This window comes from Nasonia vitripennis, assembly GCF_009193385.2.
Source record: "Nasonia vitripennis strain AsymCx chromosome 5 unlocalized genomic scaffold, Nvit_psr_1.1 chr5_random0007, whole genome shotgun sequence".
NCBI lineage: Eukaryota > Metazoa > Arthropoda > Insecta > Hymenoptera > Pteromalidae > Nasonia > Nasonia vitripennis.
Genome location: NW_022279658.1, coordinates 362638 through 381230, shown reverse-complemented (window position 1 = coordinate 381230; position 18593 = coordinate 362638). Strand labels below are relative to the sequence as shown.

Sequence of the window (18593 nt, the reverse complement as noted above, 5' to 3'; positions counted from 1 at the left end):
AGAATTCTCGTTCCACTTTGTGATGTTCGGAAAACTCTATTTTTGGTTTTATTCAACTTTTATTCACTTTGAAATTGAATAATGTAAATCTATATAAAATCACTAAAGAAAATTTTCTACAACTGTATGATACCACTGACAAACAAAAAGACGTACTATTCGTACTTTCCGGCATCGAACTAGAATACCCACAAAACTCATTCACTGCCTAAAAAATAACACAGGCAGCTGAGGTAAACACTCGATGAAAACAATCTAAAAAAAAGAACATACTGATTCGCACATATTGTCAACAACTTTTATGAGTGAAAGACATTTATCTGTGGAATTATCATTGAATGTACGATAACATTCATTAAACTAATGAATGCATATAAAATTCCCTTTCAATAACAACGTGTTCTTTAATTGCAAATGAAGTTCGAGTATTAATATTCTTTTATGTATTTTTACCAATAACAAAAATTATCATAGTAATATAATAATAATAATAAGAAGAAGAAGAATAAGCATAATTGCAATAGCAGTAATAACAGTAATACTGATAATAGCAATGATAATGAAAAATAATAATAATAATTAGAATAATATTTATTATTAAATTTAGATTTTTTGATAAATTCATTAAATCGTAGCAAATAGTATTATTATGGAATTCCAGACTGTAAATATTTTACTATAGATACAATAATCATTACTTCGAGAATTCATCTAAAAAACTTTCGGCTTACGAAATAATTGTAACAATGAAAAACTCCCAAGTTTGACAACATTAAATTTTATTACAAAACGCAAAAGAGTTTGATAAACTAATTTTATTAACCTATGTTTTTTCATTTGCAAAAAAGTGTGGACTTTTTGAATTTATAAAATTATATAATTATGCAATTTATGAAATACTTTATAATTTATGAAATTACTTTTGAAATTATGCTAATTTATAAAAGCAGAAAAATAAATAATCTTTGATTGAAACATAAAACGAGACGTTATTTGTTACATACAAAATGATAGAATAAAATATCGGTAATATGTCTATACTCGTGTCTACGGTAAAGCATAGGCCTTCGGCTTGTCTGGAGGTTAAGGGTTTGGAGTCGTTTGGTTAAAAAGCACAACCATTTAGCCTATTTGTTCTTTAGGGGTTTAGGGTTTAAGGCTCTTTAGTTCACATGTACAGGCTACAAAGATCACACATTTGTAAACAAGTTTTTTTGAAAGTTAAAATTTTTTTTCGACATTTTCGTCCACCACATTGGTTTCGCCATTTTGTATTTTTAAAATCTGATATCAGATTTGTAAAGAGCGATCTCGAAAACCCTTATATACAAACCTTCTACAAAATATTATGGATTGAAGTATACTTATAGTTATTTTGTGTTAGGGGTGGTTTACCCCCCTAAGGGGAAGTATCTATGAAAAAACCGAAAAACTTAATTTGTTTATTATAGATGTTTACAAATTTTTTTCAATTTTTTTAGTCGTTTAAAACTTTTTTATTATATAAAATTTTTTTTCGATATTTCCGTCCGCCATATTGGTTCCGCCATTTTGAATTTTCAAAATCTGATAACAGATTTGTAATCAGCGACCTCCAAAACCTCTATATACAAACTTTCTACGAAATATTATGTATTGAATTACATATTTACAGTTATTTTGTGTTAGGGGTGGTTTACCCCCTTAGGGATAATATTTATGAAAACACCGAAAGACGTCAACTAAATTTTGTTATTAAGGATGTTTAAACATTTTTTCCAATTTTTTTTAGTCGGTTTAAACATTTTTATTATAAAATTATGCCAAAAAATATATGTTTTCAACCCCTAAAAAATAGGGGATGCTACCCTTACTCTTCAAATCACCATGAAATACTTGCTCTTTTTGTAAGAAATAACCTCCAATTTGTTTCACTGAAAAATATTAATTTTAAGCTGAGATATTAAAAAAAAAACGCTTTTTGGGGGTTAACTTTAGGGGAGGTTTTTACCCCTTAAAAGTGAAAATTAGCCGATAAAAAAATACGTGTCTCTTATTTTTTTATGTTCTATAACATATATGAAAATCATCAAAATCGGTGAGTTCGGGTTGGGTACCTTTCCTTGTCAGATAAAGCGGACATGATCTTGTTTTGGCGATTTTGGAAAAAATAATTGGGGCGCAACAAAATTTTTTTTTTCAATCGATAGAGTAAACTAAGCTCTATCTTTTTACGGTATGATCATATCGATGGGATTTTTCCTTAAAAAGTGGCGAGAGGTTGAATGTGACATGGTTAAAAAAAAAGTTTGGCAGAATGTTGTTAGCTATTCCATTGGGTAGACAATGGTCAAAAATGGTTGAAACCGTGATAAAACGACATCTTTATTATAAATTTATTTTTTTTTTGACGCGTACAAAAAATCAAGAATTTTGGTTTTGTACGAAGTGAATCAGTCCGCGGGAGCTATAAATGGCGACCGCAGCGGAACGCGGAACGGAGTGGAATTGTACAGAGTTTGTTACTAGTATTGTTTATGTTGTCATCCGAGGTTAGTTCGTCTGCTATGTGTACGCACAACCTATAAGCTGGCTCGCCGCGATTTTAATGGACTATTTGTTTAAATTCGTTTGTGGTGTGCAACTTAATTAAGTTTCGGGGGTGCGCAACCTGAAAGCGAGAGTCGCATATATCAACTTAAGTGAAAAATGTTGTAAAAATATGGATATAATAACACACAGTGGTGAAACATCCCATAGTTTTCAACATTTGATCTAATTTAATAAATTTTCAGTGTCCGCAGCATGCATACAACGTTTCACGGCAGATATTAGTGACTAAATAACAGATGGTACTTGATTTTATTTTGAAATTCTGTTATGTTATGTCAGGGAAACCAATTTAAATTATTTGTTTGCTTCATTCGACATTCATCACTTCCGTGAAGGTAAGAACCCCGTAGAAATTGCGACTTCGATGCAAATTCAAATTTAATAGTTTTCTTGTTGCAATATTCTTATACGTAGTAGTTTAACACTATCGTTTATTTGCTGAATATCCGGATTAAAAACTGTCGTTAGATAATAAAGCATTTTTGTTTATTAGAAAATTAAATGTCTTCGTAATTCAAAGTAAAGTCATTAGGTTTACTTATCAATACGCAATCTCATTAACGAAATTTCTATTTCAGATAATGATGGAGGACAAGAAAATCTCAGAGGCTCCTCTGTCTGAGTAAGCCGTGGTAATAGTAAGGATCTCGCGATCGGACAAACTTTTACCGCTGACATGACACACGAGGAGCTCGCATAGCCGGGCCGATAGAAGCACATGCTTCTTTTAGATCGAAATTCGGAAAACGGCGGATTGTTGCCTGCAGGCAACGCCACTGCGAAGATTTCTCAAACTTAAGAGTTTTTAAGGTGGTGTGTCACGCTTGGGGATCGCGCTCCTCACCACACGAAACACAAGCTCATTTTCTCAACGAATTATTAGAAAAACGGCGGGCTATTGTCTGCGGGCATCTCTACCTGAAAGATCGAGCGATCGATCAAGCTTTTCTGGGTAGCCTCTCGCGCGAAGGGCTCGCACAACCGTGCCGAACATAACAAGCTCTTTTCTTTATTAATAATTAAGAAAACGGCTAGATTTGATCTGTAAGGGTCTCTGCTGGAAAGATCAATCGATCTCAAGAGCTTTTCTGGGTGTCGTTTCGTGCGAAGGGCTCGTACAGCCGCGCCGAACGAAATACAAGCTCTTTTTCTCATTAAGGATTGAGAAAACGGCACGCTCTGTTACGCTAAAGTCTCTGCTGCAAAGATTGATCGATCAAAAGAGCTTTTATGGCTAGTTTTTCGCGCAAAGCAAAGGGCTCGCAACGCCGCGCTGCAAGAAACACAAGCTCTTTACTTTTAAATAATTGATAAACAAGCTCTTTTTTTACAACAGGTCGGAAAAACGGCGGGATCTTTTCAGCAGGCCTATCTGCCGCAAGGATCGAGCGATCTCAAGAGCTTTCCTGTGTGGCACTTCGCGCGAAGGGCTCAAGCAGCCTCACTGCACAAAACACAAGCTCTTTTAATCAGTGAAGATTGAGAAAACGGCTAGATTTGGTCTGCGAGGGTCTCTACGGCGAAGATCGATCGATCAAAAAAGCTTTTATGGGTAGCTTTTTGCGCAAAGGGCTCGCACGAAACACATGCTCTTTTTCTCTTTAAAGATTGAGAAGACGGCACGCTCTGTTATGCGAAAGTCTCTGCTGGAAAGATCGATCGATCGAAAGAGCTTTTCTGGGTGGCGTTTCGCCCGGAAGGGCTTGCACAGCCACGCCGCACGAAACACAAGCTCTTTTTCTTTTTAAAGATTGAGAAAACGGCACGCTCTGTTACGCGAAAGTCTCTGCTGGAAAGATCGATCGATCGCAAGAGCTTTTCTGGGTGGCGTTTCGCGCGGAAGGGCTCGTACAGCCGCGCCGCACGAAATACAAGCTCTTTTCCTCTTTAAAGATTGAGAAAACGGCACGCTCTGTTACGCGAAAGTCTCTGCTGCAAAGATCGATCGATCAAAAGAGCTTTTATTAAATCTTAGTAAGCTGCTTTGACTTTTGCGCCTTTACTTCAAAATCACATAGCCCGTAGTATTCCGCTTTTTCATCGGAAGATGAGTTTATGCCTTCAAGCGCATCTTCTCTTGAATTACCGCACTACTTTGCGAGGCGGAAATCAGAGTCGAGTTTCTTGAACATCAACGCGTCAGCTCTGAAAACCGAGAGAAAGCGGTATTTCCATGTTACATTAAAAAACAAGCTTTTGCATGCAAGCTCGTCTCTTCTCAAGTCGCTGCAGCTGTTTTGTAGAAAGAAATCAGAATAAGATTGGCAGAACTTTAATGCCACGCGAGAAACGTTCACATTTGAAGTGATTTCTTGGCGAGGGTTATTCGCTCGTTGACCCACGACAATTCGTACGCCCAATAGCATATACCTCGCACTTCTGATAAAAAATAATATGTGTAACTCGTGCCTAGTTGCCTATAACACATGCAGCCGGCTGGTCGCACTCGCTTCGCTCCTGTGCCCAACGCCGCTTGCGTGCGCTATTGGCAACTTTCCGCACTCGTTGCACAATGTACTATTGTCTCGTCACTCATTCGTAGAACGCTCAATATCATCGTAAGGTTGTCTTTTATTGTCTTTGGTAAATATCGTTGTGACCGAGCTCGCACGTTGCGCGATTCGAACGCCGAGAATCGCGCATAGCAACCCCTATTAACAAGATCAAAGACGTCGCATTGTTATTATATTCAGTCAAATTCTGACAGCTGCTTTTGTTGTTGATGAAAAACTGTAACACGACTTCTTAGTTGCAATGGCAGGAGAAAAATCGATTACGGCTCGCTTTATGTCAAATCCAGAGAAGTATAAGTGCCTCATTCAGGTATTGGCTACCTATGAAGATGCAGACTTTTTCTCTTCTGCTCGCTTACGAGATGTTTTTAAGGGCGTTTTTGCACGATCACCTTCTACGAGTCAGATCTTGCAGATGAGAAATTTTATTGCTGGGCGGAAAGAAAAAATTGATCATCACATCACGTAAATATTTCCGTATGATCGACTTGTAAAAATATTTTTATTGATTCACTCTTATATGTAACAATGTTCTATTTGAATAGTTTATGCAGAACGAAGCCTTACTCGATGATACTTCTGGACGAACACGTTTCCGAAATTATGAACAAGCTGAGGCTTTATGATGTCGTGAAAAATTTAAAGATGGAAAGATTGAATGAGACAGTCAACTTCTTAACAGAGATTATGACAAAAGCATGGGGCTCAGTGGGACCGTCGAATGGTGTTTCGTTGGCAAAAAGTTACGTGAGGAAGCAATTTGAAGCCAACAATAAAAATAAAGATTTAGCTCTTCCTAATATTTGCAAAGGATATAGGATTATTCAAGTACGTTTCAAAGCTATGATTTCGCACATTCATGTTCTCAATATCGATCCATTGACGTCATCTAAACATTTGTGCAATAGAATTTATAGAAAAATCCATTTATACATTTCAGAATACGTTGGTTCATTTTAACAACATCAAAATTAAAAACTTTCGGGACATGTGCTTAGTGGACAAAGCTAAAACTATGCTTAAATGGCTACAATTCACTGAAGCATTTATAGTTGACGTTTTGTACGGCCGAAATTCTATAGATATGGATCAAATTGAGAAAATTTCAAGTTTATCCGAATCATTTCAAGACGATGACGTCGACATCTGCATTTTAGAAAACTTTTTGAGAATTAATGCTTTTGAAAAATTAAAATTTTTGGTGCAGTCGAAAAAAAAATAAATAAGTACACTTGCGGAAATTGCAAACTTGTACTTGTCAACAACGCAGTTCAGTGCGATTCATGCTTGCTCTGGTATCATTGCACCTGCGTTAAAATTAATCTAGCTAAATTATCCGAAGTTGAAAAGAGTGATTGGTTCTGTGCTAATTGCCTATGAATTCACATTACATAATCCAATAGAGGTTAAAAATTTAGAAAAATAAATGCTATTAATAAAGAGTTTATTTCTTTCTATACAAAATTCGAACCTTCCACAATTCAAAATTTCAGGTGGTTAAGCACGCATATAAAGCGTACGACTTCGACGACTGCAATCCGTTTTCGTGTGTGAAAAAAAATGTTTTGAGCCCTTCGCGCGACACGCCGCCAAAAAAGCTCCTGATATCGCTCATATCCCACAGCGCGCGCCGGTTTTTAAATCTCAAGTAAAAAATAAACTACTGTTACTTGTGGCAAGGCTGCAAAAACCCTTAGGTTGATACGCTGCCTAAAAAATCTCGCTAGATCGCCCGCAGCAGAAAAGCTTGCGGAGAAAAGCGCGCCGTTTTCTGAGTCTTTCTTGAGAAAAAAACTTGCGTCACGTGCGGCGTGACTGTGCGGACCCTTCGCGCGAAATGCTATTCAAAAAAGCTATTTTGATCGCTCGATCAAAATAGCTTTGCTTGCGGCAGATAGACCTGCTGAATAAATCCCGCTGTTTTTTCGATCCTCCGTAAAAAAGAGCTTGTGTAACGTGCGGCGTAGCTATGCGAGCCCTTCGCGCGAATCGCCACCCAGAAAAGCTTTTTTGATCGATCGATCTTCGCCGCAGAGACCCGCAGACCAAATCTAGCCGTTTTCTCAATCTTCACTGATTAAAAAAGCTTGTGTTTTGTGCAGTGAGGCTGCTTGAGCCCTCCCCGCGAAGTGCCACACAAGAAAGCTCTTGAGATCGTTCGACCCTTGCAGCAGATAGGCTTGCTGAAAAGATCCCGCCGTTTTTCCGACCTGTTGTGAAAAAAAGCTTGTTTATCAATTATTTAAAAGTAAAGAGCTTGTGTTTCTTACAGCGCGGCGTTGCGAGCCCTTTGCGCGAAAAACCAGCCATAGAAGCTCTTTCGATCGATCGATCCTTGCGGCCGAGAAGCCCGCAGAAAAAAACTAGCCGTTGTCTGAATCATCAATAAGGGAAAAGAGCTTGTCTTTCGTGCGGCGCGGCTGTGCGAGCTCTCGGCGTAAAATGCTACCCAGAAAAGCACTAGTCGGATGTACGTACGGGTGCACGCACTCTTTCGGAACTTAATTTAAGGTAATCGAAAGCGAGAGAGTGCGTGAGGAAAAAAAACAATACGCTCCTCTGTACGAGCTCTCTCGTGCAAAAAATGAAAGGTGACGTTCTGCGTGCACGAGCCATCCTTACCTATGACTTAGCCCACGATTGTATTGGTATTGATTTTGCCACGATTCATCGTGCGAGACTTTTCTCATTTGCAAGCGATACAGTAATCGAGGCTGCGCGGAAACTCGTAAGGGCGATAAGGAGCGACGATAATTTTAAAATGCATGGTATGTGCTTTATAGGTCTAGCAACTACACATACCAAGGCGCATATTCTCCGAACGTTCGATCGTGTTTTTTCTATTTTTAGTTTGTTACTAAGAAGGTAATTGGCGCACTTCGTATTTAACTTCTTTGAAACGCTAATTAATTCGTTTTGTTTGGAGAGGTCAATTTTTATCTTTTAATATTTGTATTTCATTGAGAATTGTGTTAATTGAGTCAATCCAAAACCAACGAAAAACACGATTCGCCATAAATCATGATCAAATTCACACGGCAATGTTCCGTTGCTTAAGTGCGTGTAATGACAATGTCATTAGGGCTCGCGATATGTTCTTCGAACGATATTCAGATGTTCAACCTCAGCCAGCTCGAGCTTCCTACTATAGGTGGGTAACAATAATTTTCAAACATATTATTCATAACTATATTCTATCCCTATTGAAAGAATTGGGTTATGTTGTCGCTTCTAACGATAACTCGTGGATATTATCGCCGTAGCGTATACTACGTAATTTTGCGACAAAAAGTAACATTTTTGGTACTTTTGCGATAAAGACTAGTCGACCTCTCGTCGCGACAACTATAGCAGAGTTTCTACACGATTTTTCCTTGAAAGCGACGATGTAATGTGTAATATTTTTAGTGTAGAATTAATTTGCAATGATATGACAGACTTCTTCAGAGAGTACGTCAGCATGGTTTGATCAAGGTAGAACGCCGTGCCCGTGTACGACCTGTTCAGGACGGCGATCTCAGAGATCGGATTACCCGGGCTTTAAGAGAAAATCCACGTTTCAGTCTGAGAGTTTTGGCACGACGATTTAGTATGTTGTTAAAATATTAATTAATAAATAAAAATAATTTTTACTGTACGTACGTTTTGCCCTGTATGACCTACAGCGATTTTTTGTAATTTTTATCTAGCCACTATATCTACATTATCTGTGGAGATTATGTATTATTTTTAGCCGTTAATGGATAAATAACTTGTTATCTCGCAACGTTCTTTTAAAGTAATTTTTTGAAATGTAGACACATCTAAGGAGTCGGTACGAAGGATTTTGAGAGCTACGAGTTACCCGTATAAGCCGACAAAGGTCCAAAAGATAATAGCGGGTGATTTTCCAAGGCGGAGAGAATTCTCTGAATGGGGTTTGCGACAGTTAGCAAGAGACCCACATTTCTTCCGCAGAGTCTGTTTGTCAGATGAGTCCATTTTTACGAACAACGGGCTCATCAATAAACAGACAACGAGAATGTGGGCCGAAGAAAACCCCCATTGGTTCATAGAGAACGATAGGCAACACAGGTAAATAAACTTTTCGATGAAGTGTGCGTAAAATGCACTTTTACGTATGCACCGCGTGCGTTCAAGCGCATTTTCCGTCCACTGTATCTAAAAAGTAATGTTCGACACATGTGCGAAAATGGATTCTACGCGAGTGTGAGGTTTATCGTCCGAGCGAAGCGAGGGTGACAATCACACGACTGTAGAATGAACTGTTGCGCACTTGTATCGAAATATACGATTGTATTTATTCTTGAATTCTTATATTTACAATTATTCATATATTTTTCAAGGTGGAAGGTGAACCTCTGGGTCGGGATTGTCGGAGATCGAATTGTCGGCCCTATTTTTTACGATCGAAATTTGACAGCCAGGAGATACCGAAACCTTTTGAGGAGTATAAGGCGCCGATTAAATAATAATCCAGTTGCTCTTAATAGAATGTGGTGGCAAATGGATGGAGCTCCAGCTCATAATGCTGCCATGATCGCTGACCATTTAGATGAATTATTCCCAGAAAGGTGGATTGGATTGAACTCACCACATGTTAGATTTCCACCGCGTTCTCCTGACTTGACAATAATGGATTATTACCTTTTCGGTAATTTAAAGAGAATCTGCTACGCGGAGGTAAGAAAATCTGAGCCTGAATATCAATGACTGAGTGGGAGAACGATCTATCTCGGCAGCGGCTCCGCGGAGAACGGCCTATCTCAGCTGCCGCTTGATAAACGGTTTTTCTGAAAAGAAAATTGAAAAACGCCTTATCTCAGCACAAGCTTATTTTTCACGATTTTCTCGGTTATCTGTATGTCATATGCAATTAATTTTCTGTAATTTTTTTATGGTAGTTTTGCACACTTTTTAAAAGCACACATGATTTTCATAAAATGTAGAAAATTAATTGCATACGGCATATAAATAACCAAGAAAATGTGAAAAATATACTCGCGCCGAGATAGGGCTTTTTTGATTCGCTTCCAAGGTAGACCGTTTATCAAGCGCCAGCCGAAATAGGCCGTTCTTGAAGACGCTGAAGAAATAGATTGTTCTGCCACTCAGCCATCGATATTATCGGATAGTCGCTTCTAGAACACCCTATCTCGACCCCCGCTGGCGAATGCCCTATCTAGACCGCTACTTCGAGAACGCTCTTTTTGGCTGCTGCTGCGAGAACGCCTTATCTCGGTGGCGCTCAAACAATGCATTATTTCAAAAGAGATTTTTTGAGCGTACACTTTTACGCACGCTCCGCGTGCGTTCAATCGCATTTTCCGCCCCCTGTATCAAAAAATAACGTTCGACACACGCGCGTAAAGTTGATTCTACACTCGTGAGATTGTACCCATTCATGTAGAATTAACTTTTGCGCACTTGTATCGAAATACACCATTCACTCAGTTATCGGCTATAATAAGCTCATTATTTTCAAAATGGTTTTATTTGTATTATCTTACATGAATTATTTACTTTTCAGCCAACTACAACGGCAGATAACATGAAACAACGCATACGAGATGCATGCGCTGCAATTCGTCCTGGCGAATTAAGAAGAGCACGATTGCAATTGCGCCAAAGATTTCGCATGTGCATTGAACGAGGGGGTGGCCATTTTCAGCAATGAATAAAATATAGAAATGCTTAATCAAGGGTAAAAGTTGAAAGCAAATTTGATTACACTATTAAAACAGTTAGTTTTGAAAAATAATACAGATTTTTCATGATTTAGTCTCTACTGAGGTAGTCACCGATCATGCAGTGAAATAAATCCACTGCATTGAAACCGACATCAGCGTGGGTGTAATATAGAATTTTTTCCTCGCTTGCAAAAATTGAATTTCGGGCGTAAGAAATTGGTATTTGGTTACCACGGTTACTGCATGCCCTTAAACTGCCTATGAAGTTGTCGAAGCCATTTTTTGTATTGTTGTAAAGTATTTACGTAGTTTTAAGTATTGTACTTGGTTTAAGCACTCATTTGCTTAACACTGCCGAATATATTGTAATATTCAAATGTATTGTAAAATATAGTGTACTGTACAATAAATTTCTTGAATATTAATAATAAGTGTATAGAGTTATTAATCACACTAAACTATTTTTTTATATACTCTAAAGCTTGCACTCGTTTTCTCTATTTTGGTCTCGTTAAATCGCACACCTAGAGCCGCAAATATGGCAGAATTTTATATTTATATTTACACAAAGTCTAAATGTGCTTAATGAGCTAGCTTTAACGTTTTATGGAAAAAGTGGGCTCCAAAAGTTTAAGTAGGCCCAAATATACGACGAACCCAGTATCTTAGTAAAAAATCGTTCGCCTAGCTGTGGAAACGACGCCCGTGACAAGCTCTGCCTGCCAGTGTCAAAGTGTGCTTTGGGAAAATAAGAGGGGTTCGATTAAAGAACCAAAAACCAGCCGGACAAGTTAGATCGAAGCAGTCTCTTAGGAAATCGTTCGCCTAGCTATGGACACAACACCCATAATAAGCTCTGCGTGTTATTATATGCCTACGTCGCGCTTGCTACCCGTCGTGTTCGCCCTGGTAGCGTAAGCTTCGGTCACGCACACAGTTTTCACGCACGCTCCGGTGGCGTACGTTGTTTTCGCGCTTTCAACCATTGCATTTGGCTCCGTTGCGCAAGCTTTGGTCGCGCTTGCACCCGTCTCAATCGCCGTTTTGGCGGTCGCACCCGTCACGTTCACCTCCGTCGCGCTCGCCCCCATCGCGTTCGTCTCCGTCGCGCTCGCCCCCATCGCGTTCGTCTCCGTCGCGCTCGCCCCCATCGCGTTCGTCTCCGTCGCACTCGCCCCCATCGCGTTCGTCTCCGTCGCGCTCGCCCCCATCGCGTTCGTCTCCGTCGCGCTCGCCCCCATCGCGTTCGTCTCCGTCGAGCACGCCCCCATCGCGTTCGCCTCCGTCGCGCTCGCCCCCATCGCGTTCGTCTCCGTCGCGCAAGCTCTGGTCGCGTTCGTCTCCGTCGCGCAAGCTCTTGTTGCGGTTGCACCCGTCTCGCTCGCCGTTTTGGCGGTCGCACCCGTCACGTTCGCCCTGGTCGCGCAAGCTACGGTCGCGCATGCAGTTTTCACGCAAGCTCTGGTCGTGTACGCCGTTTTCGCGCTTTTTACCAACGCATTCTCCTCCGTCGCGCACGCTCCGTCGGTTTGGCAATCTGAAACGGATCTGTTATCAGCGCGTAAGAGAGTGCATAAGCATACCGATAATATTCGCAAGCACTAGAAATCTGATATAATCCATTTCTAAAAGGGAGATTGCGATAATATCGAATTGAAGCTCTTACGGAGCCAATTCAGATCGTTATTAAATATTTCATTGGTAGGTACAACATCAGAGAGTTCAACAATAACAAAATCAACGCGCGCAGCATGCGCGCTAAGCCAATTTCTAGTTACTGCTGTTTATCTTTGTTTAAAAAAAAAAGAAGGTAGCATAACTTCTGATGTGCAAGAGCGTAAGACAGAAACATCATTAAGGTTAAAGAAACGTTAACTCGAAAGAGATTCAAAATGATCTATCCAGCAGGTAATATTGTTTATTTTTGAAATATAATATCTTCTAGTATAGAAACCAATTATAACCTCCGTGATATACTTTTCTTAATTTTCAGATTTTTAAATCAACGAGACATCTCTTTTCGCTTTTTCGAAGGAGCAAAAAAACATGATGGCGATACTTCTTCTGGAATTTTTGAGAAGGGAACGGGCTAGAATCGCTGCATTGGCTGAAACAGACCCATTTGAGCGGAGATCCCTTTTGAATGATGCCAGAAATTACGTTAATGACAGGCAAGACGAGACAGGAATGGTGATGGTAACAAGTATGTAATTTGCTTATTAACCTAGTTTAAAGCTAAGCGCTCTAAAAATTGACATTTTTTTTTAAATTTCTTACGATAATAATTTTTAGCTGGACAACTTAAATGCTTGTGGAGGTATTTGAAGACGAGGTACCATAACGTTAACGGGGTTTTACCGAGAACCATGTTTTTTGGGTCGTAGAATTTGGATTCTACGACCCAAAAAATATAAGAAAACGATTCTACGACCCAAAAAACATAAGAAAACACTAAGTTACCGTATGAGCCTAAAAATGTATACTCCGGTGTCACCAGCTTCCGGACTAAATAGGTAAAAGTCGCGTTTCGTTTTTCATATGCATTTAATTCCTGAAAGTAAGTTGTATCCTTACCTGTTATTGTTGTTTTATTCCGAAATTAATACTTAATGACTTGAGGATTGTTGATAAAAAAAAAAAAAAATTCGGAGTGTGGGATTCGAACCCCAGGTAAAAAGTTTGTGGACCAACGCCTTAATCACCTCGGCCATTGATACCTCTGAAACTCGAAGATTGAAAGTCGCATATGATTATTGCTCCCCGGTTGGGGTTTGGGATATGTGATTAAGTTTAAGTTTAATTTGTATTGGGTTTATAATTAATTTAGTTAGTGTAAATTCGATTTATTAATAAGTAGTGCGTGTACTGATAAAAAAAAAAAAAAAATCCCAGTGGTGGGTTTGAACTTGGGTTCGCAGCTTCATAATTAATTGTGCTATATAGTACACTTTGTCGCCACCAGGAGCCTCTGACTTCAGCTAAATGCCCGTCATTCAGACGGGCATTCGTCCCGATCTTTGACGGAAAAGTAGGACCACTTCTATTCTCCGGCGCCATAGGAGTTTGGTCTCCTTCTCTCTTACTTCCTGATTGGCATAATTCAATAAGAGGAGATCAGCTGTTGTCTTGAAGGGTAGGTACGCAGGTTGGTCTCTGGTTGTGATCCGTTTGTTCTTGTTAGAACGCTTTAATGTCTCGTTCATTTGTCTGTAAAATATAAATTATTACAATATTTAACCAAATGCAGGAAATAAAGGCTATACTAACGCGAATACCAGTGATCTTATCGACCAGCTAAGACATATCAATTAGGTGAGACGCTGTTTTATCAATTTTTTATATCGATTCATTTGAACATAGTTTAGCTCGTGATAATTGTTTCATAAAGAAGAGAAACAGCAGACTTTTTCCGCGCGCATAGTTCACAACCGCTATTATACGTTTATAACGTTCAAAAATACAAGCTTAATATATACATGACGTTTTTCTTTATATGGGCAAGTGCGTTCTTAAGAAAAATGCGAGTTTTTTGCTTCTAAATCTACTAAAATCACCAATAATTTGTATATAGACAGCTTCGGTGCATCGCGATAATCGGCCCTAACTATCCGCGGCTAATCGAGCACCTAAAGTACCCCTTTGCTCAAGCAACCATCCAAGCGCCTGCTTTAATTTTCGGTGTTGCGAAATGCGCGGAAATCTACGATTCTTCCGTCGATCGTCGCGAAATTTTACAGCAAGAGAAATAATAATAACAGAGCATCCAAGCTCCGGTAGAGTCCCTCTGCCCGTCGCCAGTCCAGAAAATGTCATTACCGCGTCCGATCCTCCAAAGCATTCGGCGAGAAAGGCTGTTGATTTTCTTAATTTGGGCTATTATTTATCCACCGGACTTTGTTCCTTGCCAATTTTTATTAATTATATTATTATGACTACTCTTTCATGACTACCGAATTTATAGCAGCCTGCCAGTTTCGCGCTTTACACGAAATAAGCAGCGAATATCAATGTTGTTGAACGCGTTAATAATAATTTTGGTGATTGTTTATTACAATAACTTGCAACTTTATTAACATCAACAGCTGCTCGCAGTACATAAGGACACAATTAGCTATGACTTGTAACAAGTGTTCGTGGTCGAGTGGTAAAGTGCCAGCCTACTAACTGAAAGGTTCAGGGTTCGATCCCGTTATTAAACCTAACAGCACAAAAATATTTTAAAATATTTACAGTACAAATGAAATATTTCTGCAATAATTCAAGCATATTTCTAAAATATTGTTACAATCTTATTTGTCCTAGGGTAAACATATTTCTAAAAAATATTGCAAAAAAATATTTTAATATCATTTTATAATATTTGCAAAACATTTTTAACATAATTCAAAATATTTTGTTATATTTTTAAAAGATTACAAAAATATTTCGTTGACAAATTGCTGTCAAACCTCAGACAAACATTTGTAAATATTTACAAAATCTATTAAAATATTTTGAAATATTTATCAAATATCCTGTAATTATTCTTTCGTTCCTTCAGTAACGAAAAAATATTTATAAAATATTTTGAAAATATTGATATACAATATTTTAATGAAATATTTTAAAATATTAGTATAAATTTATTTTAAAATATGTACAGAAATAATTTAAAAATTATGTGAATTTTATTTTTGCAAGGTTTCATGAACATTTTACTTATGTTTTTAGAACATGCAAGTTTTCGGAATTTATATATTATGAATTGTAACGGGGTGAGACTTTTGACGTGAGAGGAGAAAATCACAAAAGGAGACGCCGGGACCGAGAATCGATCCGGCGCTCCCGAGATCTCTAGGCGCGCGTGCTACCGCTTGAGCCAACGCCGCCCTATTTCGTCACTCTCTATCCTGCCTCGATTACCGGCGTGGCGAGGGACGTCGTTCCTCGTTACAGAATATAATATTTTAAAATATTTTATGGATATATATCTGAAAGAATTTAAGAATTAAAAACCTTGACGTGACGGGGATTTAAACCTGCGACCTTCTGCGCGACAATCTGGCACTCTACACGTTACGCTATGGATGAACTTAAAATTACCACTTTAAAAATGTCTCTCATACACCACTACAATGATTTCGGAATTGTATACTTACTATGTACGTTTGTAAATTATTTTTTTAAGTATATAAATTAAAAATACCATTTTTGGTATTATAAATGTCTCAAATATAAAATAGGGTGTCGGTAAAACAGATTTCTGTAATGTGTTCTTTTTTTTTGCAAATTAATTGCGCCTTTCTAGCGTGATATTTTTTATTTTAATTTAAATACGTTACATACTTCTTAAAAGGGTCAATATATTAAAAAAAAAAATAGATTATCGGTTTACATTTTTAAGGAGTATTTAAAAAAAAGTTCTAATATGCGAGGCTGAGTAAAAGTTAACTTAAGAAGATTATAAAAATGTTTCCTAATATTTTATCGATATATTTCATTCTAACTTAATCAAAATGTATATTCACAAAATATTTCTTATGTGTTTTAAGATAAGATTAATTAAGGAAATCGTATTAAAACAACTCTTATTTCATATATAGCAACGGGATGTCTCGTGCCATATTATTTGTTTCACGCACTATGTAGAAAAGTCGCGTTTCGCGCAAGGAGAGTTAAAAATTATTTTGTGATATTTAATGCTATATTTATTAAGCCTGTCAATTTAAGAAACTTTGTTTTACCGTCCTATTGTCCAAAATTTTTACGTACAAACGTAAAATAAATGATATTTTTCCAAAATAAACGATAATACGAATTCTCCACGGTACAAAAATATGTAATTATATTCTCTTTAAGGAATATATCAGACAATTTACTTAAATTAACCCCTCCTACTACCATCCCACCTGGTCTACCTACTACCCCCCCCCCCCCCCTTCCACCAAATAACGCACAAAATATTTGTAAGTTAACTAATTATTATTACATGATGTTCTATAATAATACTGTATTAACTAATAATTATTCGTGTATCTGTTCTGTGCTGCGTTTGTGTGTTGTATTGTGTATGAAAAATAACGTCATAAATAATTAGAAAATAAAAAATTTTCAATGACTAAAATTTTGATACAATATTTTCGAATAATATTTATAATTTGGAAAAAAATGATAATTTTTAATAAAAAATAAATATTTTTTGCTATCTGAAAAGAAAATAACGAATTTCGTTTTTGTTCCGCGAGTTGAATCTATGATAATAATTGTTTACTTTGATAATTATGAATTTACATAAATAATTTATGAAACAATTATTCATACTTTCATAAATTACACAATAAATTTTGATTGATATGATTTAGAATGATAGCTATATTAATAATATAAACAACGTAAACATCACTATCATTTTTCAAGATAGCTGGAAGATCATGTGTTCTAAGAAATTTTAAAATGCGTTGAATATTTTATATAGCTTTAGTTGGTATTCGGTCTAAACTTGTAAATTTTTATCAAAAAATGTATGTAAATGTTATCATCAAATTTATCAACACCTTGATAGGTTGCAGTATTTACACTGTTATAAGTTTTTGTCGCTCCTTCCATTTGATTTAAGATTTTATAATTAGAAAAATAAGTGTATTCATTATGAGAAGTGAGTATTACTATTTAATAAAAAATCTATGCTGTAACTAAAGATTTTTGAGCATATATCATTAGTTTTCCATTCTTCGGAAATTAAAAATTTTTCTATTTTTCCTTCTCTTACTTCTAATAATAATTTTGCTAATTTTCTATTGAGTAACACATCTTTATGTTCAATTTTAAGAAGATGCCGCACCTCATCACTAGGATGTTATTTTCCCGGTCGGCGATCCCTCAGTGACGGCCAACAGGGTGGAAAACTGTCTATTACTGTTTCACTGAATGATTATATATAATAATGATTGTTTCTAATAATTCATTAAGTTCTTTAAACTCACTTATTCACCTTCAACTTAATGAATATAAATAAATTGTCTTATAAAGTTCTCTTCAAATATGACGGTCTCAAGCCCGATAACGCAGTCTCTAAATATGCTAATAAAAATAAATTTTAAACTTTAAATATAGATCTAACAATACATTTTAAGTAAGTTAATCATAACAAATTTGTGTTATTTTTGTGGGGGTGGGGGTAGGTGGAGGGCTGGGGGGGAAGCATTCAGATTTTCAAAAATAACATAAAAATGAACGATTTTTACGTTATTTTATGGGAAGGCCGAGTGGGGGGCTGGGGGTGGGGTTGGGGGGGGGGGAGTATAGCCAAAATAACTATGTAATATATATATATATATATGTGGATGGTTCTCTGTGAAATCGAAGATGAAAATTTTAATTTTTGCCCAAACTGTGTGTGTGTTCACGATTCCTTCATTTGGCTTCGGGTTATAGTTGGTCAAAGTAGGGATTTCAAGCAATTTTTGCATTTTTTGCCTATTTTCAATGTTTTGTAGCACATACGAGATGCGTTTTTAACTAAAACTATCCGGATACATTTTTTTGTAAAATTTTCTGAATTTTTCAACAAAAATACTTTTAAAGCCCTATTCAGATTTACATAAATTAAGTTTTTAAACTATAGTATTATAAGTTAACTAATTAATATTCCAATGTCAAAACATCATTTTTATTTTTTGCAGTAGAGTACCTTTTAATTATAAGTCTATTATCGGTAGTGGGTATAAAAGCATGACTTGTTTGAATTTTGGGGACAGCAGGCGGATTAGAAAATAGTCTGTTGAGTTTTTTAATTGTTTTTTCATGCTCTTGTTTGGTG

The 18593-nt window shown here is 37.0% G+C and overlaps 2 protein-coding genes across 15 annotated transcripts in view; both read left to right on the top strand.

The window, feature by feature from the left end:
- LOC107982113 overlaps positions 1-18593 on the top strand; it is a 729835-nt gene that overhangs the window by 362468 nt on the left and 348774 nt on the right. The gene's annotated exons all lie outside the window — the stretch shown is intronic.
- On the top strand, positions 8897-11215 carry LOC100679651. Its single transcript, XM_031933128.2, has 4 exons — positions 8897-9179; positions 9452-9788; positions 10636-10809; positions 10888-11215. The coding sequence occupies exons 1-3, from the start codon at positions 9127-9129 to the stop codon at positions 10780-10782; spliced, it is 537 nt and encodes a 178-aa protein (XP_031788988.1). The 5' UTR covers positions 8897-9126; the 3' UTR covers positions 10783-10809; positions 10888-11215.